Raw genomic sequence first — 26,079 nt, forward strand, 5'->3', positions numbered from 1 at the left:
CAAATGGGATCAAGGACAAAGGGGCATAAATATTTTGACGTTGCATTTGCAGATTGCGGCGCATTAACGCACTAACTGCATTCAATGGGGTTTGGGCAAAGGAGGAGCATGGTATGCGCTAGGAGCAGCAATAACATTGATCAATTCGCCCCATATCGAATGTTAAGCTTGAGTCTGTGACGTCACAGCTCGCACAATGCACGCCCGCAAGTGTGAATGCCAAAATAGGATAATGCAGCATCAAAGCGAGACAACAGCTGTCAGCTTTGTCACTGCTAGTAGTCACAATTAGACAAAGCGAGATAGCAGCTTTGCGCATCTGCTTAACAGACCGTTAACATTCACCGCTCGGTAATTAAATGCAGACGTTAGTTGAATCGCTAATTTTTTCGCGAAGTGCGCCAAATTGTTAGTTTACGCGGCAATTGCTATATTGTGGTTTTTTTTCTGGTGAAATACATAAGTGTGCAATACGTGGTGAATACGATAAATACGGTGAAGCATCGAGTAAAAGTTCACTTATACGCTGCGCGGCAGTTTATTAATTATGAAAATCAAGTACATCGCGACAATGACCTTAGAAGCGCCCGCAAAAAAAAATGGCGATCGCGCGTGCAGTTGAAAAATGCTAATTGCGTCGTTTGTTGTTCGGGTTTTTAGTCAAAGTGTTGCGCCTGATTATCGTAAAGTGTTTTGCATACGTTTGTAGTATGTAAATACTCAAGTGTTGCTTTTTAAATCGTTTGCTATGCAATTTGCAATTGGCAGCGGAGCCCTAGCAACAACTACAAGAACGGATTGCGGGGCAATATGGCTGCCGAGTTACCCAGCAAACGTTTTGTGATTGCAGTTAGTGGCCGCTAATTAAGTCATTTACTGTGCAATAACCGTGAGTAAGACAATGTCTGTCGCGTTACCCAATTCGCATTTTCCGTGCGCGTCCCGCTTAAGAGCAGTGATTGCTTCGTCGCTTCGAGTGTCAAGTGTCAAAGTGAAAAGTGATGGAATTTTTTTTTTATATATTTTTTTTAAAGTGCATAATAATGTGTTATCTGTGTGTAGTGAAGTGAGAATGCAGTGTTTTCGCGAAAGTGTTTTTGATCACAAGAAAAATATTGTGATCTATTTTTTTTATTTTTTTGCGAATTTTTTTTGTTTTAGTGTTGTGATGTAATTTCAGTGCGTGTACCAAAAAAGTATAAAGTGTGGCGAAAGTGCTTTAAATCACAAGAAAAATATCGTGATCTATTTTTTTTTAAATTTTTTTTGCGATTCTTTTTTTGATTGTGTTAGTGTTGTGTTGTGATGTCATTGCGTGTTTTAAAAAGTATAAAGTTAAAATGCAGTGTGTTGGCGAAAGTGCTTGAAATCACAAGAAACAAATTGTGATTCGCTTTTTTTTTAATTTTTTTTTTTGTTTAAATGCAGTGTGTGTGTGTGATAATACAGTGTGTTGGTGAAAGTGCTTTTGATCACAAGAAATTTATTGATCTATTATTTTAATTTTTTTGTTGCTTTTTTTGTTTGTTTTAATATTGTGATGTGAGTTCAGTGCGTGTATCAATATATTCATTATTATATTATTAAATATATATAATCGGTCGGTTATTTGGTATTCGCTGAAATGTTAAAATCGGATCGCGAAATCGGATCGGGGAATGCATTTAAATCGGTCGGTAAAATCGTAAAATCGGATCACGAAATGCGTTTAAATCGGAAATCCCCCATAAAGAGAAATTCATTGAGACCCTGTGTGAGTTTCACTTTTACAAAATTCTTATACACAATGAATAAAGATAGAATTCTAAGAGTTTACTCATTATAATTCTTATTATTGCAGAGTGCATTATTTGCTTGTTGGGCCAATGATTGAGCTGTTTCCGGGCATTTATTGTCATAGTAACATAATTGTCAGCTCTTAGCAGTGCATGTGGAGCGACCTCACACATTGCTATATTTGGCAAATCTCAAGATCTGCACAATACTTGCCATTGCATAGAGGAAGAAACAACTTCGAGGAATGTGCTGAATAAGAACAGAACGAGATCGAGAGAACAACTCAATCAATGCAGCAAATGCAAACGCTGCCTGGAGAGTTCGTCTTTAAGCCAACTGTCAAAACTGTGTTGGTCAGACAATTGAGTTGAGTTGATGACTCAATGTTTGTCCTTTTAGGCCGCCACCCTGGGCGCAATAGTCAAAACAAGGAGCAATTGAAGAAAACAGCAGCGTGCACACACGTGGATTGTGGATTGAATTTACCATCATCCAAGTGACAAACATGTGCAGCCAGACTTCTAGTTTTTGGAGATGGAGGAGCACGAGAAATAGTAACAAAAAACAGATGTTTGCCTTATGTGTTTGTTTTTTTTTGTCTCTTCGAAAATTATGTAAATGAGTTTCTAGCTCATGAATGGAACTCGACAAAAATCGTCTTTCACAACGGAATGCTCTTGATTATGCGAAGATCGCTGGGGCTTAGGTTAACCGCAGTCACGACCAAAGCAAAGAAAATAATTCCCCGTATGCTAAGCGGGTTTTTTTGTTGTTGTTGTTGTTGGTTTTTGGAAAGTGTTAAACCCCGCCCCGTTGTTGTACTCCTGCTGAGTGCGGAGTACGATTGTTGTAACCTGCTGCAGAGACAGAAAGAGCTGAGTGACCTGGTTTAAGCGCTTAAGGACTTAGGCACAAAGCGCACACTTAAGTGCCTCATTGTCCAGTGAAGTGCAGCCACTCGAGGATGCTTAAGTTGCGGCTATATCGAGCATACAGCTATATCGACTATATCGGCTTAGTGCTTAAGCCATTCACCAAATCGTTTAATTGACACCGCAAAACCAACAAAAAGGATTTCAAACTCAAGATCAGTTGCAAGACGCAAGGTTTAACTTCGAGCCGAGGCAAACCGCATTCATGAATGAAAACTACTTACAACTTGCGCTTACTACAAAACAAGGCCAAGATTTCTCTCCGGCTTAAGCGTCTTAGAAAATTATGTGGTAAGTGCTTCAATATATCTCTTTTTTATATCTGAATTTGTGTATGCAAATATATCTCAATATATCTGATTTTTATATTAGAATTCTCTTTTTTATTCAAATTATCTTATGTGCTGTCTAATTAACTAGACGTGAATTATATGAATCTCTTGAGCTATATGAATGTTTCTTATTATTACTATTCTACATATATACTTTTTTTAAGAATATGAAATTATTAGCTGTTTCGCAATTTTATGATGATGTATGATATTGCAATTTAACTATTTCTGTAGATTCTGAATAGATTGCCATTTTTCAATTTATTTTAATCAGAATTTTAGAAAAAGAATTTGAAAGTAATTCTCAATCGCTTCATCAGATTCAGCATATCATATCGTATACTATATTATATGAAGTTTGAGTTGTGTATATACTATATAAGTATGTTTTTCGGATGTTTCGGATGTTTCTTAATCTTGCTATTATATACATACTATATATTTTGGAAATGTTGTCGCTATTATAAACATATAAATTCGCAATTTTTCTACTTCTGTAGATTCTGTGATTTGTTGCCGTATTCCACTTTATTTTAATCATATTTTTACGACAATATAAAGTAGAATTTTAGCGAAAGAAATACTTTAGGAGTATTTATTTTCCAATTAAGCTACTTCTATAATTTTGCTATATTTTATATTATATTATATCACTGTTTTTTCTTAGTTGATATATCAGATTTGAATTATAAGAGATCTATAAATCTATAAATACAGTTAAGTATCGTCTTGGGATGTTGCTCTCGATATAATTGAAGCACTTGTTTTGAACTCAAACAGAGGATCTGTAGATTCCGTTATGAATTTACTTATTCCAGTTTATTATAATCATATATTTATGACAATATACTATAGAGTAGAGTTTTAGTGGAAGAAATACTTTATCACTTCAGTAGTATTTCTTTTCCAATCAAGCTACTCCTCTAGTTTTGCTATATTGGCAATCACTTCTTCACATCTTCTTAGTTAATATATCCGATTTGAACAATATGAGATAAATTTATAGTTGAAATAAATCTATAAATACAGTTAAGTATCGTCTTCTCGATATAATTGAAGCGCGTGCTTTGAACTCCGACAGAGGATCAATGAGCAGCACCTGGAGCGTAACGCAATATGTGCAGGATCTGGCGACAATGTGAAGAATGCCAAACGAACACAAGGCGATTGAAATTGAAGCAGGCTGGCTTGGCGCACACGCCAAGTGTGTGTGCACATGGATGGATAATGAGTTATTACATGAAATGATTTATGAATATTCAATGGTTGACACGATGCGCCCTGTTGGGCGTGTCCGCAACGGCAGCGGCAACGGCAAGCGGGGGCAGCACCTAACTGTATTTAGCTTACAAGCTGAATCTGCGAACCGAGAATGAAACCGAATATAGCGGCAAAAAGGACGCAGCCGGTGTAAAGGGCACGAGTTGAGGGCAACTGTGGGGAAAGGGAATCAGAATCAGAATCAGGCGTAAGCCTTTAGTTCATTACAAAAGAACATAACGGAGCAGGAATCAAATTGATTTTTTGACAGCCAACGGGAAACGCAAAATACGAAATACGAGAGCTCAGAAATCGAAGGTGAGATCAGAAAGGAGAGAGAGGGAGAGAGAGACAGAGAGAAAAAAGAGATGAAGGGCGTGTCGCATTACCTGGTCCAATATTTAATAAGCATAACGGTGCCCCGAGGCTTAGGATTTTCACTCATAACGGCGCTGGGCTGCTGAACAGTTAGTTTTATATATATAACATAGCAAAAACAATATGCGAGGCACCCACAAGGGTGCACGAGTCCTAGACAAACACACCTGGAACATTGCAACGGGCGGGGATCAGAGCCCTAGAATCTTGCTCTGGACCTGAACTGACTGACTGACTGACTGACTGCTCGACTGTCTGAATGGGGGTTGTAGGCGCTTCTCGAGTCTCTTTCTCGGTTGCAGCCACAGGCACTCGTATTACCCAATTCGAGTCCAAGAACGGGCGCTGCAGATGCAATTGAAGATGCAACTGCCGCATTGTTTTGCCACATCAGCATCTTCCTCTCCCCTCTCCCTCTCTCGGTCGTTTCTTACCTTCTTCGTTGATTTTTTTTTTTCTTTACCTCAGGCTATAAGTATTTATGAGTATGTGTGTGTTTGTAGACGATTTTGCATCATCTCCGCTTTGGCGGGCTTTGTCTTGTGCCTCGAGCGCCAGGCCAAATGGCAGCTGCATGCGCGGGCGCAGGCGCAGGACACACAGTTGACGGCAGAGAGAGAGAGAGAGAGAGGACGGAGAGAGCACATAAAGGAAACGACATGCAATTAACACTGACTCTAATGGTCTACTAAGAGTCTGCAGCCGCCAAAGATTTAATGTATTACGTTGAATACGGTTTTAATAGCGAAATTGTTGTAGAAATTTCGTGGATTCCGATAAATGATATAAATGAGATAATAGTCTTAAAAGTTCGTGAATTTATGAAGAGAATATTTTCTGAATTACATCTTTACAATCTCAATTTTATAATAGTCTTAAAAATTTGTGAATTTATTAAGGGAGTATTTTCTGAATGAGATCTTTGGTCCGCATTTTATAATAGTCTTTCAAATTTGTGAATTTACTAAGAGAATATATTCTTAATAAGAGTTTAACGGTCCGCATTATATAATAGCCTTTTAAATTCGTGAATTTAGTCCCGATTTACATCTAAATTATATAGGAATCTGTGAAATGCGTGAATTTATTAAGAGAATATTTTCTGAATGATATCTTTAACGTTTTATAATAGTCTTTAAAATTCGTGAATTTAGTGAAACAAATTTCCTTAATTACATCCTAATTATATTCAACTAATTCAGCTAATTTTGGAAGTCGTAAGAGGAAAACAAAAAAGTGCACAATGGAATACATTTAATGACAAATAACTTTCATGCAAAGCAATTTCTATAAACTTCTATTTCTATAAATGATAAAGTCCACAAATCATATATTGATCGTTTTTCAAAGACAGATTTGTTATATTGTTCCATTGGGTATTACAAACACCACATTTTAATTTGTTATGCTCTAAATACGATTTAATAGTTTTCCTACGCATCTTTATTCTAATGCTAATCGTTCTTATCGTGTACTGTATTTTTCCCATCTCTTCACATTGATAATCTCTGGCCTTATAAACTCTGCCATCATCAATTAGCCCCTCGTTACCCTGAAGCTTTGCATAGAACTTGCATAGAGATTTTCCGCATGTGAAAATTCATTGCGGTTACAAAAAACCAAAAATGGGAAAAACACTTGCAACGATTCCCATGGACATTCCCACGTTTGTTCGGGTTGTTTTTGGCCTGTGCTGTGCTATGCTGTGCTGTCATTTATCAGGACATGGCAGGCACAGAGACACACACACGGGGGGCGACTCGACACTCATTTGAATAAAAGCAAATGTAACGTGCGCTCAAGCGCAGTGCCTTGTACCTTACCGTCTCTCATGGCAACAGAGCACGAGAGGTGGAGAAAAACACAACTTCCCAACCCAGCCCGAATTCCTAGCGATCGCTTATGCAAATGTTGCTACATTCTAGGAGAGAGAAAGAGAGAGAGAGAGAGAGAGTGTCCTGTGTGTCCTTGCATGGTTCGCCGCTTATGAAAATGAACATGATATGCTGATTTAATTCCTCGTTTATTGTTTGCCCTATTCTCTACTCCCTGCTCTTGTCCATTGTGCTGGGGATGGGACGCTCTAACTAAGACCCCTTGGCCCATAGAGCACACACATCACATCAGCAACGGCGTATAACATATGGCTCTGGAAACTGTTCTCTGACTGTCGTATCTATCCCCGTCTATAGGTGTATTTAATGCTAATGACGGTGCATGTTTCATTGTCATTAAACGTACTACACTACAGCAGAAAAAAACGTTTTTAAAAACGTAAAACCGTTAAAACATTTGAAAATTTAACGAGTCCTTGATCAGTTCACGAGAAGAGTTCATTATATATACTTATAATTCAAGCAAGCTTTCGTATTAACTCTTTTTTTTTCTTTCTTTTTCTTTTGCAGCCTTTACATATTTTTAAAGATGTGAAAGTAAAAATTTTTTGAACATACAAGAATTAGTGCAGTGTTTATGATTCCTGTAAATTCAGATATAAATTGTAGAAGATTTTAAGGAATAGGTTTATATGTATGGGAAAAAATGCTTACTTTTTAAGGGTCCTAGTTGCTTTAGCTGACAATTTGATATATTTTGTACTCTATGGTATATTTTCAATGTAGTACTATATAAATATACCAAATATAGTCTTTGGTATATTTTAAATGTAGTACTATTTCAATATACTAAATACCACACTTGGTATATTTTCAGTATTTTTGCGGTATAATTTTGGTATACTCTAAGATTAATACTGCACTGTTTTGCTCTTATTCAAAATGATTAGCGGCTATCTTTCTTATTTATTTCGAATTTCCTTATGTGACTTTACACGCTCCGAACGTTGATCAAATTCTTTAATTTCTGAAATGCTGTTAATAAAATGATAAAAAAAAACTTTGTTTGATTTTGGGTTTTAAGAGCATATATAATTAACTTTTTAATTCAACATCGTAAACATCTCAGCTTAATGCTAGACAAAAAAAAGGTTGACTTAAGTCTAAGAAAAAAAAAATGTAGGTAATAAATCTTAAATCTGAATTCTAAATTTAAAAGTTAACGTGATGGTTTTATGTAGTTTGTTGTCTTTGCTTTTTTTGGGATCGAGGTTTCATTTTTAGTTTTGGGATAAATGTTTTGGTCTCGGTTTATCACTAAGTTGACTATGTTAGTGACAGCTACAGCTATTTACAATTGGGAGGAAGGAGAACTAGAGCAGGCGGGAAAAGTGTTGTGTTGTGTTGTGTGTAAGGTTAAGCTTAGAGGCCGCCAACGGTGCCAGCATCCGATTTGGGTGTGTGAGCCTCCCACCAGTCGATGGCATCGATCATGCTCTCATCGGAGAGACAACCGCCGGCGGTGTTGGTCGATTGATCGTGCAGGACATCGGTGAATTCCTTTTTGAAGCTGGGCAAACCGACAACGACATTATCGTAGAATGAAGTCGCCGGTTCTTGGTCATAGAAAGCAGGCAACACGGGGGAGCAAAGTAGTTGCTGTTGTTGTTGCTGGAAGTTGTTGTTGATTGCTGGCGGAGAATTGCAGTTGTTGTTGTTGTTGTTGTTGTTGGCGACATGCCTAAAATCGCCCTCGCTGTATTCCTGTTTGATCAGTTGCTGCTGCTGCTGATGTCGTTGTTGTTGTAGCAGTTGTTGCTGCTGTTGTTGTTGTTGTTGTTGTTGTGCGGCACACGCCTGCAACAAAAGTTCATTAGCAACGGCAACGGCGACAGGTGAAACTGCAACTGCAACAGCAGCGGCAGCAGCAGCAGCGGCGTCGTCGTCATTCGGTGGTTGATGCAATGATGAACTGCTGCGTCGTGTTTCTGTTGTTGTTGTTGCTGGCGAGCTGCTGGGACTGGTTGTTGTTGTTGTTAGTGGCACGGGCGATCGCGATAAAGTCGAGGTAAATTTTACACATTCACCGTTGCTTGGGGCAGCTGGCGCAGCTGCAACACCGTTGTTGCTGCTGCTCAGGCAATTTGTGGCAATTAATGCATTAAAATGCTCCTCATCCAAACTGGAGCTATCCTGTGAGCCAGCTCCGAGTCCACTCGCTGTCAGCATATCCGGCGTTAGCAGCTGATACGTGCTTGTGCCCGGAATTCGCACATATTGCAAACCATTCAACGTTGTCACACTCGGCAGCAACTCCTCCTCCGTTGTTGTTGTTGGCTCTGTTGCATTGCCATCGAGCATCGTTGTTGCCATCGCTTGGGATTCATCCAAATGCGGTGCATCCAACTCATAGTTGCTCAGCGAATCATCGAATTGCTCGTCGAGGCCATCGAACTCATCCTTGATGAACATGAAGCTATCATCGCCACTCGACGAACTATTTGAATTGCTGCAGCCAAGCGGCGGAAAGTCGAAGCCCAGCAAACGTTCCAAGCTTCGAATGTACTCGACGGCCATGCGCAATGTTTCCACCTTGGAGAGTTTCTTGCTGGCGCCACGTCCGGCGCCTTGGGCCTCAAATGCCTCGGAGACCTCTTCGGGAATGCGTTCGCGGAGCGCGGCAAATCCATTGTTCACCTGCTTGACGCGATTGCGTTCGCGGGCGTTGCGCCTTGCCACCGCTTGTGGCAGTGGCAAACCTTTGCGTCCTGGTGTTCCCGCTGGTCGATTGATCAGCTCCAGTTTCTCCTGCTGACGCAACGTGAGTGGCTTTGCTTGAGGTTGTGGCTGCTGAGGTTGTTGCTGCTGCTGCTGAGATTGTTGCTGACTCTTTTTACTGAGCTTGGTGCGTTTGGTTGCCGCTGGCGTCTTATTGGCGCCATTCACATTGCACTTGGCATCGCCCAACGGTCGCTTGCGTGTCGATGATGTTGCTGATGCTGTTGGTGTGGTTGCTGCTGTCGCATTGTGCACGGTACCGAGCATGCCAAAGTCCTTGATTTTCCGTATGATGGTGTTTTGATTGCTAAAATGTTGTTGCTGCAACGCATTGGCGCCGCTTTCGCTTAGCACATTGTGAACGGTCATCTTTTGAAAGGGTTTGCTGACACCCAACGATTTCACTTGCTGATGTCCCGTGTTCTCCTTGCTGTGGTTGCTGCTGTTGTTGGAGGAGGTGTTGTTGCTGCTGCGTTGGGTTGTTGTTGCTGGCGGTGGCGATGGGCTGAAGCTTAAAGCAGCCATTTCTCTGAACTCTGTTTCGCTGGCTGACTAAAGTTGAACTGAGACTCGAATTGCGTTTGGTTTTCCTTCGCTTTTTTTTTTGTATTTTTGTATTTTTGTATTTTTGTAGATAGGTCCTTACGGTAGGACAGCTGCTAGCGTTCTGTGTCGCGTGCCCGACAAAATGTCATGGGGCGTCAGCGGCTGCGTCGTCGTCGTCATCGTCGTCAGCGTCAACGTCAGCGTCGAACGTTGGCAGCGCTGCGCAGCGCAACGGAAATGACTTCGTTGACTGATGGCGCACACAACACAATGCACAACGAACATAATAATAGCAGCGTCAGCAGCAGCGAAGGATACCCGAAGGATACGTTATTTTTGCTGCTGTTGCTGACGTTGGCTGCGCCTGCGTCTGTCGCTTATGTAAAACATAATGAAATGAAAACAACAAACGGCATTTATTTCACACACACACACACATGACTTTTCATCCCCTAGGTATTGGGTGTCCCTCGCTTTGCCAGCTCGCTCACACACGCACACACACCGCAGTCATTCAGTCAGTTAGTTTTTGGTCTGTCAGTTTCGGCTTTTGGGAAAACTAACATCTGATCGTACCTCCTCGGCTCTACCCAGGCTCCTACTTTCAGTACCTTCTCCAGTCACTACCTTCCCATAAGGGTGGTTTGCTGCGGTCCAAGTTTTGCGCCTTTTGCCTTTTACATAACCATATAACGTTTCGTGTCGTGTCGTGTTTATATACCGCCCCTCGCACACACATAAACACCAAGAGCAGTCACGACTCAGTCGACAGCGACTGCAATCGCTATTAAGCTCGCCAGCTAAAAGTTAGAGTGTGATAGGTATAGCTAGAATGAGATAGATAGTCAGATATAGTCTTAGTTATATGTACACCTTGGTTCCCACACAAGCGCATAGATCACCTTATGGCAAAAGCCTGCAACCTCAACTATACATACATATTTCCCAGCAAAAGTCGCTTAAGTCTTTTAATAATTTCAGAGATATGTAGTGATAGTTCTAGCTAGAAAGAGATAGATAATCAGCTATTGTCAGATACACCTTGGTTCCCACATAAGCGCATAGATCACCTTATGCTAAAATCCCGGAACTTCAATTCATCATGAGCTCGCTCCTTGAGTCTCTTTATAATTTTAGTTTAGCACTTCATTCGGTTCAGGTTTCTCAAGTTTAATTCCCAATGAGTTATATTGTCAGGTATAGTCAGATATATACTTGTATATATACAAGCGCATAGATCACCTTATGGCAAAAGCCAAGAATTACAATTAGATATGATATTTTCCAACAGAAGTCTATAGTTTGCTATCATCATGAGGTCGCTCCTTAAGTCTCTTAATAATTTTAGACTAGGACTTTATTCAGGTTCAGGTTTATGAAATTTATTTCTCAATATATATACATACATATATATGCTATCTAGCTAGCACCATCTTGAGCTCGCTTCGATTAACACTTCATTCAGGTTCAGGTTTATAAAGTTAATTTCCCAAATTTGGAATATACAAGATTTATATCCAGCTTTCATCATAGTTCACACTTTAGACTTATAAAGTTCATTTCTCAAATTCTCAATTTATAAACACAAATTTTACTTCTATAACTTTCATCACTTTATAAAATTTTCCCATAACTTTTCTTGACAAATGTTGTGCATTGAAGACGTCAACTCGCGCAAGTTTTCCACTTAATCACTTTGGGTGTTATTCGCATTGTTCGTCTTAAGGTTTTTCCAGAGTGCCGCGTGAGACTTTTACGCCTGTCGCCTTTTCAAATTGGCATGCTCGGTTTTCTGTTCTCGGTTTTCTTTGCGAATGAAAGATCTACTACAATGAGGGTACTGTTGTTGCCAACCCCCTGTGAGGGGTGTGGAGGGGTGTCCTATGATCATAATTCTTAATCATTGCACATTTGTCTTCTCTGTTTTCTTGTGCGAAATCATTTGCCAATTGTTGAACTAATTAAAGAACGAAGAGGAAACGTAAAAGTAAAAGTAAGAGTAAGAGTCTTGGGTTAAGTTTGCTTCTTCTACCAAATTTGTATGGCTATAAATTCTAATTAAAATTGACAAGATCAGCGTTTAGCAATGGGCTGTACCTATTGAGTAAGGATTGAGCATTGGTTTGGGCAATTAGTAGGGTGCTCTTGTGCACGGTGGGAAAATACATTTCTTACGTTTCTCGACGTGTTGCACAAAGCTTGAAACTAGTTTTGCAATCTTTTTTTTGGGGAATAGATCCTCTTCGATCCTTCTGACTATACTTGACAGTAATTGTGTGTGTGTTGCTTACGGTGCTTTTAATGTTGTTTGTTGTGCCAGGTAGTTGAACATGGACCTGAACACACAACCAGAGTGCTCATTGTGTGAGTGTGTGCGAGTGTGTGTGTGTCTGTACTTGCTACACAATTTATAAACTTGAGTTCACTTGAAAAGTTCAAGGAAACGTCTACGAAACCGAAGAGGAAGCAGCGCAAGGATAAGAACTACCGGTTTGCCCCGGCTTTTAGCTCCTTCCTTTAACTTCATCTTCTTCTTCTTTTGCTTCCACATTGAAAAGGAGTCAATAGTGGTGTGCGTGCGTATTCCTTTCTTGATCCTTGATCGCCTTTGTTGCTGACGTCGACAACGACGACGACGACGACGACGACGACGACGCTTTGACTTGGTTGCTTCCCACTTTGCCGTTCTGAACGCGACACGCCCCGAGCAAGGCTTGAAAGGATCTCTCCCTCTCTCTCTCTTTCTCTCTCTATCTCTCTTTCTCACTCTGTCTATCTTGGAAGAAGCTGCTCTTCTGTTTGGTGTGCTTTATGCAAGTCAAGTAGCGCCCGTAGTAGAAATTATAATATTAAATAAATAAATTTGAGAACTGCTGTTGATCATAATGATGATCGTCATCAGCCTGAGATGATCACGTTGATGATCAAGCAACCCCTTTTTTTTACATTTAAGGATTTATAATTTCAACTCGTCGCCCTAACATCAATCGGGGTTGAAATCACATTAATGCGCTGCTCACAAATATGTCAAGTCGGGCGATTATTATTATAAGCATTATAATAATTATTATTTCTCATACCCTGTTGTCATTAAAAGATGGCAAAAGGGTAGCACTATGCAGTAAATTAACATTTTTTGTAAACTTTAAGCTAAAGTCTTTTTTTTATTACAATTTGAAATGAAATTTGAAATGAATGAATGAAATGACTTAGCTAAGATTGCTCTTCAATGTTGTTTTTACAGGGTATTTCAAAGTCGTGCCAATGATTTACTCTGTTTTATAATACAGTTTTTAGTTTAATTTTTTTCTTTGTCGAAAGGGGCTCCGACACATTATGCATATGTATGTGCTGCATAATAAATAACTGAGAATTTGTTGTGGTCTTTTTTGGGTTCGGATTGCGATCAACCCTTAACATAATTTCTTAGCTGCCATAACAGTATACAAAAATTGAAAGCAAAATTTAATAAGTTTTCTCAACAATTTCGTGCAAATGTTTAACTAGATTTTCATCATCGAACCCGATACGATTTCAACTTTCAATCTTGCGCACATCCTGTCCAGGATGCTCCTCGTCTTTGACTTTCATCTTTGGCGGCTTGAGAAAATACAACATTTTGTGTAAATACCAAATTCAAAAGAGAAGAGGCCCTAAAGATATTTGTTGGGCTTGGATTCGGGATTCGGGATTTATTTGCATGCTGTGGGCATCGATTTCACTGGGAATGTGAACCGAATATGTGAATGAATGAATGAATCAGGGAAAGAATATGAATATAGATGAAGAGTGAAATTTTTGGGAAATGTAAAGTGAAAGCAGAAACAACACATTCAAACATCCCTTTCAGCTTCGTCCGTCAACTCACACTTGCTGTCCGTAAATCAATCAAGCAAAACATTTTAAGCACTTTTTCCTCCAGCCATAAAATTAGCTTTATGAGTAGAAGTGTTCTTCTTCTTCGTCGTGTTGTAATCCGATCGAGACAAGAGCCAACTGATGAAATACATGACGTTCCGTTCCCGTACACGGTAGTCCCGAATTTCCTCATCGCTTGCTACTTGTCGTCGACTCAAGTGCCCCTCCACATGGAAGAAGAAGTACTACGTATGTCCTTACCTCTCCTGTATCCGCAGGACTCCCAGCCCAGCAGCATCTGTGCACACAGTTGTGCGCACATAAATTGACTTTTCTATTCAGGAATTTCATTTATTTCGTTTTCTTGTTCTCCACAGTTTTGAGTGCACATAAGGAATTATGAATTTATGAGTGCACACTTTTGGGCATTCGATTGCAGTAAGGAAACTTCAAGCGGAAATCCCTTGCAGAGTCACCAACTTGGTGAGCCGAAAATGTGTCTGAGAGAAAACGCATGAATCAAAAAGCCCTGGGGGGGCTAACAAGGATATGTCAAGTGGGAATCAACACAATAAGATTGGGAATCATAAGCTGAAAAGCCAAGATGAAGACTTTGACAATGAGCATTAAAATTCCATGATAATTGTAACTAACTTGATTAGTGCGATGCTTTACAATTGTACAAGTACTACTTATGAACAGTTTTTTAGCACCTTAAATTTGAAAGCAAAAGAAATAAAAATCAGCTTCAGATTAATAGTTATTTATGGGTTCACTATTGAGTTGTTTTTATACCCGCTACCCGTTAAGTAGAAGGGTATTATAACTTTATGCCTGCAGGAAATGTATGCACCAGGCAGAAGAAGGCATCTCCGACCTTATAAAGTATATATATTCTTGATTAGCGACAACATACTAGACGGTATAGCCATGTCCGTCTGTTCATCTGTAGGAACACCTAGATCTCATTTCCACAGCATTTGTTATACGCCTACTTTCTACAAGTCTAGTGTTGTACTACATCAATATAGTAATAATAACATTTGGTATATTTTTAGTATTTAACACTATATGGTATATTTTGAATTCAGTACAATATAAATATATCAAATAAAGCTTTTGGTATATTTTCAGTATTTTTGCGGTATATTAATTTGGTATATTTTAAGAATAATACTTCACTACTTTGTTTTTATTCAAAATGGTTTTTTTTTTTAGTATTTTTGCGGTATATTGATTTGAGTTTCTTGAGTTTGTTAACTAACATTGATTCAAAAGCTATTGAAGTCGTTTGAAAATGTAAAAGCGCTGATCGTTAATCTTTTTTTTTGGACTAGTCCCAAAAGCAAAACTAACCACTTGAGTGCAGTGTAGATTCCCCGAATGGATAGCTAGATGGATAGATGTGTGTGCCATTGTCTGTTTGTTCCCATATATGGGCAAAAGGAGTGGCGCGTGCGCCGAAAGTGTGCGTTCGTGCGGAAGAGTCGACGTCCAGTTGGCCAGAACAATGGAGTAGCAGAGTCGAAGTGAAAAGCGAAAATTGTAATTGAAGTTGAAATTGAAATTGAAATTTTCCAGCAACTGGCAAAAATCGGGGTGCATGGGATAAGCGCACGTGCGCAGGATACGAATTTGAGTTTATATGCAAAGGAATTGGGAATCGAAACAATAAATGCTACCTGAGAGGGAGAGAGAGAGAGGAAGAGGGAAAGAGAAGGAAAGTATTGCGGAATGTTCTAGCACATGGGAATGGCATTGGGTGGTGTTTTTATGGGTGGGGGGTTGAACTGTCTATAAATAATGTTCACCCTCTCACATGGCTCAATCTAAGTTGCGAGAGAGCGAAAATCAACAAATGAATCGGGATAATCAAGAGAGACCGGTTTTTTGACGCCAACAACAACCACTGTGCACAGTGGCCCCGGGAAGGATCAGTCGTGCTCTCTCTCTATCTCGCTCTCTCTCTTTGTTGATTGCCTTGCCTGCCTAATGCCCATTGCTGGCCGTGTCCCGTGTCCTGTGTGTCCCGAGTGTCCCGTGCCCGTGCCCGGGCCACTGGATCGCCATTGGCAGCCGCGAAAAACATCTGCTCCTGCTGCAATCGCTCAAATTGCCTCGTTCCTCGTTCCTTTCTGGTTCTTTGGTGGCAATCAAACTATCAGCAAATGGTACGTGCAACCCCTATTGGAGTTTTATGTTGCTGCTGCACGTTGTTGCTGTTGTTGTTGTTGTTGTTGCTGTTGCTGTTGCTCTGGCATTTTGTCAACAACAAATGTCCACCTTTGAGTTCGCTTTGCGCTGCTATTTTGGAGTGTGCGTGAGCGCGCGCGCCGTCATCCGTTTTACTCTGCCTACGCTCCCCTCACATCCTCAAGTTCCAACAGGATTAGTGACGCTATGCACAAGTATCTGTGTGTATTTGTATTTGTATTTGTGCTTGTGCGTTACACTCTCTTGGTGGTGTTCGCTTCGCTCTGTCGGGGCGTCGTCAGCAACTTTTTCCCCTACTTCTCCTTTTTTTTTTTTTTTTTGGGCTTTTGTTAGAGTTGTCCTTATTATTGTGCGCTACAGTCAAACATTGTGCGTGGGGCATTTGACTTGGCGATGTTCTTCATCGTTTGTTCTTCATCGAAATATTAATCATTTGAGTTGTCATTGGACAAGTTTTATGGTCTTTAAAAGCCATTAAGAAATTGATAATTCTTTTATCTTATAGATGGCAACATTTCTTTGGACATTTATTGAAATGTTAGTGCTTTCTTTTATCTCATAGAAAATGTCATTCGTATATTGTAGATGGTCGAGAGTCTTTTGATTAAACAGAAGAATTGATATTTATTCATCCTTCTAAATGTTATTTATGCTATTTTACTTTTAAATATTATGATCTTGAACATCGTATTGAAATCGTCATATTGTTCTGTAAATTTGTTATACAAGTATATTTGTTATATATTTTATATATGTATGCATATTAAGTATATACATACATATAGTTATTAAATCTGTTAATAGTTGTATTATATTATAATTCTTTAAACGAAAAAAAATGTTAAAAAATCCCGATTTTGTTTTTAGTACTAAGAATTTTAGTGGTAACATCATAAAACATTAATATTATCTTGATTCCCAGTACATTTGATATAAGTTCCAAGTTTTTATTAATATGAGCAGCAATTCTTAAAGTTTAAAGACCAAAAATCTTATAAGATAAAACAAAAATGTTTTGTATTTTTTTTCCACTATTTATTTATTTTTACTTTGATATAAAATGATTCGCAACAGCTGGACTAATTGAGTTATCAACGAAAACATTCGACGTTAGATACAAATTTCATATTAATTTCTATGGATTACAGAATTTTGTAATTTAAATTTAGTATTTTTGGTCTTATTTTGAGAGTTTCGCATTTTTCATAGTACTGTTATTTATTTTAAGAATTTCTTAAAGAGGTCACAATTTTTATGAATGTTTTTGATTTTGGAAATTGGTCTTTTTATCAGTGTAGCATATATTATAGGTGTATGTATATATATACATATATTGTATTTTATTATAATTCGTTATCTACATAGGTCATATATTTGCTTTTAAAGCTTATTCAATTAAAAAAATGAGGTATTTCCGCTTTCCTGTAGGAGATTAAAGCTTCCCGCATAGCGCATTCAACAGTCTTCATAGCTGAAACCAATGGCAACAGTTTTTCACCTTCTCACCCCAATGCAAAACTTATTCAAAGGAATGCCTGTGTGTGTGTGTGTGTGTGTGTATTGTTTGTGTGTGTGCGTAATTGCAACTTTTTTTGCAATGGACCGAGAGGGTGACTGCGCAGGCGCAACAATAGCCAACGCGAAACAAAACAGCAACAACAACAACTACAACAACAATGCGTAATAAGGGGTTAGATATGGGACGGGGGTGGGGGTTGAGTGTAAAAGGAAGAGGAAGAGAGTACAATGCGCGAAATTAATACGCGAACAATTGGAAATTGAAATGAAATCTATTTGAATAACTGATTAGATCGAAAAAGCTCTTTTCTCTTTTATTTTGTTCCGTTGCATGGGTGATGCATCAAACTTGTTGCCGCTGGGCTGCTAAAAAGGGATGCAGGATGCAGGATGCAGGATGCCAAGGATAATGGACCATGAGGGGTGGCGGCGCACGCGCAAAAGGTCCTTCAAACAGGGAATTTAATCAGTGACAAGAGCGTTGCGGAATTATGCAAATCACGCGACCAGTAATTAAACGGAAACTTTTTTTGTCGGTCTTTAGGGGATAACAGCTAAAAATTTGAAATTTGAAATTAACAAAAAAAAAAAGAAAGGAAACAAAAATATGTTTGTGTCATTGTGTAAAAATGCCCTTGGAAATTATGAAATAACTAACAAGGTTGCAAATTTTCGTGTCCTAGTCAGAATATCGAATTTTATACAGGCATATTAGTGTATTATTTTTATTATTTGTATATTTCAGAGCTTTTGCTCATTCGATTAGTTAGTTTTATTATTACTTTTGAAAAGATAATGATGAAATATGTACAATATAATCTATGATCTTTAAATTCTGATTTAAAAATGTGTTTTTTTTTAAATTTAATGGAACTATAATCCATGATCTTTCAATTCTGATTTAAAACTGAATAAAAATCCTTTGGCTGAGTTTCCATAAACTATTTTTGTTGATTGATTTTAGATAAGCAACAGACCTAAGATAAAAATCGATGAATATTATATGAAATTTGAAATAGCTCAAAAGGGATCTAATGGATGTTGTAGTCTAGACAGTTTTTGGGGGGTTGAAAAAATAGATCATTGAATGCGTTACACATTAAGCCATAGAATTATATTACCCGTTCGCTCTGTGAAAAATGAATGGAATTTTGAATATACATAAAAATAAACCACTTTAATTTGTAGAACGAAATGACCTTGCAGAGAGAAGTCGACACCCGATCGTCAGAGTCAGAGTCAGAGTCCTAGCCATAGCAATAGCCATGGCCAGTAACAGAAAGAGAGAGATAGAGAGAGAGAGACGCGGCTGGACTGAGGCTTACATATTAATGAGCCGCGTGTGGCACAACTGGCAAAGGGACACACACAGAAATGAAATCAATGACTTTGGTGTCTGCTGCTGCTGCTGCCCGCCTGATGTCCGCGTGTCCGCGTGTCCGCGTGTCCTATCACCTAGCACCTTTACCCTGCCCCTGCCCCTGTTGCTGCCACTGTGCCGCTCTGTTGCAGCTACCCCTTGTCAGTGCCACTGTGCGCGCACGCGCGTTTTGAAGTCGCGCCGCTGCAGGTGTTGAATGAACTGGTTGCGTTACGCCTTATATATCATCTAGCCATGCAGGATGCCTTCTCAATTCAACTCAATTCAACTCAACTCGACTCAACCCGACACGACTTGGACCAACTCCTAAATGGACACTCTCGAAATACTTGAGTTTAGGTCGCGTTTTTAGCATAATTTTTACATGTTACTCTTAGGCAAAGCGCCGAGGGACGCGTAAAGATCTTGCGGGGTTTTGGCATTGATGGATCTTAATTAGTGCACGCAGCTTTGAATCCTTTTCCTTTTACCAGTTTCTTTGGTTTCGTGTAGAGCAACTATAAAGTAATTTAGACTTTAAATGCTAATCTTAATATAAAGAAATCTACATTCGAGTGGGCTCGATTGTGAAATGCCAAATACCGATTTTTAATAACAGAAAAATAGTGCGGTATTCATTTTAAAATATACCAAATTAATATACCATAAAAAGACTAAAAATATACCAAATTATGAATTTGGTATATTGGTATATGTGTGGCATGCGCCAAATTAATATACCACAAAAATACTAAAAATATACCAAAGTCTATACTTGGTATATCGATAAAGTATCACATTTAAAATATACTATATAGTGAAAAATATACTAGATTGTCAGTCAAAGCAAAAAATAATCCGCTACTCATAAAATATACTCAATTTATATACTGCAAAAATGCAAAAATATACCGAAGGCCATATTTGGTATATTGTTGAAATACTATTACTACTATTCAAAATATACCATACAGGTCAAAATATACCACATTGCATCCTATGAATAGCGGGTATAAAAATAAAGTATCAATCTTTTCTTAAAGTTTGGATTTCAATTTTTGAATTTAAGGCCCCTTACAAAAATCCTTTATTTTACTGTTGTTGATCAGTTTTGTAGCTATTGCTTTAACTCTTCCAATTTTGCTGCTGCTTTTGATGTCTGTTAAATTCAATACTCTTTAGGCATTGCTTTGATTCAATGATTTCTGTGTCAAGCGTTGATTTCCTGCTTGCTGACGATAACGATAATGATGATGATGTTGGCAATAGCGATGGCAATGGTAATGATGATATTTCTCTTTTGTAGAAAATACATTTGGCGTAATTACCACAACCCGTTCCTTTTGTGTGTTCGTGTGTGTGTGTGTGTGGAAGCCACGCTTCATTGCATCCTTGAGAATTGGCAAAAAAAAAGAAAGAAAAAGGTTTGAAAGTACTCACTGTCTGGGATTGAAAAATATTTACGGGCCGCTGCATTTAAGCGATGCGGTTAGACATCGAGCTCTTGTTACTCTCTCTCTCTCTCTGCAGATCGAATGAGGATTTAAATGCACTTGAATGATCGCTTGAGCGATCTTAGAGCGCGCTGAATGCGTCAAAAGTGAATTGTAGCTCAAGGATTATGAGGTACTGAAGTATGCCGCTGCGCCAGGATCAGGATCAGCATCAGCATCAAACGGCGACTACTTGCTGTCGCCAACTGCTGCGAGTTGAGTTGTATGTTAAGATGTAGAAGCGTGTGGTGTGCGCACTTGAAATTGGAACAGACTCAGGAACGGACGACAATTAACCTTTAATCGCTGTTGTAGCACTTTGGCTTGTGCTCTCTGCCTACGATAAGATACTAACTTGGCCCTGTCATTCTAACAACCTGCGCACGACAAATTATGGCCCTTACGATAAGATATTGTTACAGCTGCTTTAGCTCTTACTATTTCTCCTGCTGCTGCTGCCCTTGTTTTATGATTAATCATAAGTTGCCTCTGGTTCTTTTCTGTTTTTTTTTTTATATTTCTTAGTTCTTCTACAATTTCATGGAATTTCATTGCCCCATTGATGACAGACAGTAGCCTTCCATCTTCTTGTTTGATTAAATGATTTGTGCATTTAGTTGATTCCTTTATGCATTCAGCAGTTTCAGTTTGTTTTGTTTTGGGTGCAACAATTGATTGACCAGACTTGATATCATGTTGAACCTGTGAATGGACTCACTCCCTGATCTTGGTCTCTGACCCCGGGAACGGGAATCTACGATGTTTGCTTCCTATTTTATTTGGCATGTTGCAATGTTTACTCAAAACAAGCCCTCGCCAAACAAAAACATGACAAACGCCCCGTTTTTTTTCTTTTCTTTTCTTTTCTTATTATATTTTACGCTTCTTGTATTCACAACTTTGTTTATTTTTATATTATTTGTCCCTCGTCTCACGTCTCCTGTCCCATATCTCTTCTGCCATTCGTATTTTTGCACTTGTTTGTATTTTTGCTCAATTAAAAAAGTTTCCTTGTATTTTCCATCCAGTTTTTCTCAGTTTTACACATCGCACTCATTGTTTCGGGATGCGTTTGCTTTTCTCATTGTGACTTCTTGGGTTACCTTTGGGATGATTGCCCAATGCGATCAATGTGCCCACATGCTGTGCGTTTGTTGTTTGGCTGTGGAAAAATTGTGAAAAAATTTCATGCATTGTTCAACGGCAAGAATTTCTTGGCTCCTTCCCCATTCACTCTGCCATTCTTTATGCATTTTCCACGGAAATTACGAATGGCATTTAACAAAAATCAACTAGATAGTATGGCATTTATATTACTACATGCACGATTGATTGTCTTCTCTTTTAATAGCTCACCAGTTTTTGACCTTTTACTGTATGAACTATTTTTTGTTTAATGCTATCAGAGCTCAGATCTCTTTAGACAAACTGCTGATAAAAGGATGATTTAAGAACTATATATGATTGCAAATGAAATAAATAATACTATTCCATTCTGATGGAGTAAAAGTTTTAATTAAATAATGCTGAAAATATTGGATTAAGAAGAATTATTTCCAAAATTGTGCAGAATGCCTTTATCGAGTGCTTCTGACGGGTTTTAGTTAATATTCTGGTATATTCTATACTCTATGGTATATTTTCAATGTAATAGTTTATTGATATATCAAATGTTGCATTCGGTTTATTATGGTATTTTGTTCAGTATGATAATTTTGTATATTTCCAGAATAATAACACACTGTTTTGCCTTCACTCTATGATATAGTTTTGATGTAGTAGTGTGTTGATATACTAAAGCCGTTGGTATATTTTGGTATGATAATTATATATTTAGGATGTAATAGTATATTAATATACCAAATGTAGCATTCTGTAAATTTTGATGTTTTTCTTCAGTATAATTTTTGCACCTTTTTTGCCTTTCCTCTATGATATATGTTTCATGTAAAAGTAAATTTATATACCAAGTGTAGCATTCGGTATATTTTGGTATTTTGATCAGTATGATAATTTTGTATATTTTAAGAATAATACCTCTCTGATATATTGATATATTTTCGATGAAATAGCCTTCGGTATAATTTGAAATTTTTTAGTATAATAATTTTGTATATTTTAAGAATATACCGCACTTTTTTGACTTTACTCTATGATATATTTTTCACGTAAAAGTAAATTTATATACCATGTGTAGCATTCAGTATATTTTGGTATAATTTTCACTATCATATTTTTGTATATTTTAAAAATAATACCGCATTGTTTTGCATTAATTGAAAATGGGTAGCGAGTGTCTTACTTATTAAAAATGATCAAATCATAGTTGATTAAAAATAATAAAAATGCATTCGACTTATCCCTATTCTCTGTATAGCAAAAAGTTAAATAGAAACGTTTTAACTGCGACATGTTATGCGCATTCTTTGGTTAAGAAGATTACGAAATGCAGTTAAACTCTTTGGAGATGTGCTTTACTTAAGAGTTCGACCCATGTCTGCTTTTCTTCAATATAGATTTGTGCAATCTTCTCTTGTGCTGGTTGTGCAAATGTTTATGTTCGTATTTATGGCACAGAGCATAATCCTTTTTGAGTAGCAGCCAAAACATTTTCTTAGCTGCTGCAGCAGCTCAAGAATATTGCGCAAATATCAGTCTACAACAACAACAACAATTGCCCCTTATGTTCGTCCTTCGTCCTGGCTGCCTTGCAGGCTGTGTCAATAAGATATATCACTGCCATATAGTGTGTTGTGTCCATTGTTGGCCTAGAAAACATTTTGCAGAAACCACAAAAATTGGTACACAAAACGTTGTTCTGTTGTTCCAGCTTCTGGGAATGTCTCCTTCTTAAACAGAGATTCAAGATTGTCTCTCACGTTTTTTTTTCTCTCCGTTCCATTCCGTGTTCTTTCTCCAACTCTGGGAAAACAGCGATGCGAATGGTGCGTGATGTTTGTGCAATGTTGCGATTTTGTGTATCGTGTTTTTTATGCAATTTCTTTTTCGTTGTTCTCAGTATTCTCGGTATTCGAAAGGATTAAACAGGACATGTCAAAGGGTTTTTATTTGCTAATGCTTAAGCTGTTGTGCGTGGGGCCAGTGACAGCTGTTGAGGGGCAAAGATTGAGCGAGATTTTTATAGAGATTTTGTTGCTGATTTCACTTTAGGTAGAATTTTATCATCGGTCACTGAAATTTTCAGTTTAAAATTTTCTTTTGCATAGTTTTTGTATTGATCTACTATATAAGTATTTATTTTTAATTTCCTCTAACTCAACTTAAACTCTATTCTGTAGCATTTCCTTTTTTTTTGCCTAGTTTCTCTGTTGATCTATATTAAAAACTTTATTTTAAATTTCCTCTAACTCAAAACTCTAGCCTGTAGCGTTTCCTCTCTTGTTGCCTAGTTTTTCTGCTCATCTATATTAAGAACTTTATATTTGAATTTCCTCTAACTCATCTTAGATTTTAGCCTCTGCAGAACTTCCGATTTTGTAGTCGTGTTTAAATGGCTCTTTTAAATATCCGATTTCCAACTGCCTTTTCATTTTGTACTAGTTCGCTCTAGTTTAGCTGCTCTTTTCGTGTCCTTTGGTCGCGTGGTTCGATGCTGGCGACACTTGAGAGACTTGAGGCCGCTTATCAAAAAGGCGGCTCGAAAGTGAAATGGGACTTTAGATGTTTTGCCGACACACAATGCCGTCGAGTCAAGTGTCCGAAGATCCTTTTGGCATGTTTGTTTATTTAACTGTGCACAAATTAGACGACAAGCCAGACGACGACGACGTCGACTCACTGAAGATGCTGTCTGCCAGAGAGAGATCGACTCGACATGCCAACTCTCTGCTATCTAGGCCACTTGACCATTTGTTTTTTGGGACGCGCCTATTTAGATAAGAGCGAAAAAGAGACTCTGTGGCACTCCAAAAACGGATCGACTCAGCATGTTTTGTGCTGATTTGCTGATCTCAGTTATGTTGCCGCATGTTGCAAACTTAATTGTTAATGCAGAAGCGAGAGAGGAGATTATGATGCTAAAAATGGGAGATGCATCTAGAACCCGACTGTGTTCTGAAGCTGGCTCATAAACATTTTGGGCTGCTGGCTGGCAGCGTCCTAATTAAGTCATTTCGCCAGCTCGTTACTACTGTCCAGCGCTCTACGCTCTTGCTGTGTGGAGACCAGAGAGATGCTAGACACCGAAATGTTGAAATTCCGCATAAATTCCGCGCTCACAAATCACATTTATAATGGGCCTTCGCAATCTGTAACACGCACACTGAGAGAAATGTCAACTTTGATAGAATATGAAGAAGTTGAAATTTGAAAATTGCAAATGTTATTGCAGCCTTAGACGATGCAAATACTGTCAGAGGAGAAATAAATAAATAAAATACTGTCTTGATCATTTTAGTATTATTTTTCTTTACCGTTTTAATAATTACATTATAAATAACATTCAGTTAGTTTAATTCTTACATAGTATATTCAGTATAGTGCTTTTAGTATATTTTCAGTATATAAACAATTTAAGTATATAGTAGTTAAGTATTCACCTTATCTAAATAGGTACTTAAATTTGTAATATACTGAAAATAATACTAAAATATACATATTGAACTAGGTGACACTTTTTTTTTTAGTATATTACAAAATTTAGCTAGGTGGTACCTAATATACTAAAAATATATTAACATAATAGCACCTACTTAAATTTGACATATAAGTAGGTGGTACTTACATTTGTATTATACTGAAAATATACTAAAAACATATTAAAAATATAATTTCCTTGGGTTTGCGACTCTTTTCATACATTTTCTTAAAGTGCATTCATTTGGTTTTAAATTACTTAATTCAAATTATGTTGTCTTAATCATTTTAATATCATTGTTTTTATATTTATTTCTGATATTCTGGCTTTAATATAATTCTTACATAATTTAAGCATGTTTTTAGTATATTTTCAATATACTATATAAGTAAGCAGGTTATATGTTTCAGCATATTTTTAGTATATTTTTATGTAACGCTTACTTGAAATTGTAACATATTTAAAATATAATATAATATAATTATAAAATTTAAAAATATACTCACCACATACTTAAAATTGCAATATACTGCAAATATACTACAATATACTAAAAGTATACTAAAAATATGTTACAAATATCATTTCACTTGATCAGTGAATCGTTTCATGCATTTTCTCAAAGTGCAGTTCCGACTTCAGACCTCAGAAGAGAGCATCGTTTGATGCCCAGCGCTATCTGTGGCGACGTGGCGATAAACATTGGTTCAGCACACAGGATTTGAAGGGAATGCAAGGATTGCTGGATCGTTTTCGGAGACACTCACTTGTTCGGGCGGCTTGGGACTAATGAAGGCAGGGCGTAAAGTGCTTGATTGGCATAGACCACACAGCGCCCTGAGCATTGACTTTGAGTTTGAGTTTGAGAAATTAATTTGATAGCCAAGCCACACTCGCAACTGCGCTGGATTTTTAGTGTTTTGTGGTTGGTCGAACAGGTATTACTTTAGTCTAAGGCACAATTTGGCCGGCTGTCTTGTTAGGCTAATTGACTTCTTGGCCAGTGGCCACTGGAGACCACCTTGCGCGTGTTTATAAGTTGTTTGCCTCAATGATGACAAGCCAAACAACCGACAAACGGGGAAGCAAACAAACCAGAGAGAGAGAGAGAGAGAGAGAGAATGGCAACTCGGAACTGGTTGAGCGGCGCTTTAGCAGCTCAATTAATCAGCTTTAAAGGGTACTTAGACCGACTACAGGTG

At 38.0% G+C, this 26,079-nt stretch overlaps 1 protein-coding gene and 1 long non-coding RNA gene across 3 annotated transcripts in view; one reads left to right on the forward strand and one right to left on the reverse strand.

The window, feature by feature from the left end:
- The first annotated feature begins 1,461 nt into the window (after window positions 1-1,461).
- Window positions 1,462-26,079, forward strand: part of LOC132796677 (uncharacterized) — a 174,558-nt gene continuing 149,940 nt past the window's right edge. The window contains exons 1-2 of one of the 2 annotated variants that reach the window (XR_009633577.1): window positions 1,462-1,753; window positions 1,841-2,999. This is a non-coding gene — a long non-coding RNA (uncharacterized LOC132796677). The remainder of the gene's footprint in view (window positions 1,754-1,840; window positions 3,000-26,079) is intronic. The other variant, XR_009633578.1, reaches the window with a different exon arrangement.
- Window positions 7,675-9,956, reverse strand: LOC132795942 (achaete-scute complex protein T8). The gene has a single exon (XM_060806912.1). It carries the CDS (start codon window positions 9,814-9,816, stop codon window positions 7,936-7,938), a length of 1,881 nt encoding a protein of 626 aa, XP_060662895.1. The 5' UTR covers window positions 9,817-9,956; the 3' UTR covers window positions 7,675-7,935.

The sequence above is a fragment of the Drosophila nasuta genome, chromosome X (genome assembly GCF_023558535.2).
Source record: "Drosophila nasuta strain 15112-1781.00 chromosome X, ASM2355853v1, whole genome shotgun sequence".
Taxonomy (NCBI): Eukaryota; Metazoa; Arthropoda; class Insecta; order Diptera; family Drosophilidae; genus Drosophila; species Drosophila nasuta.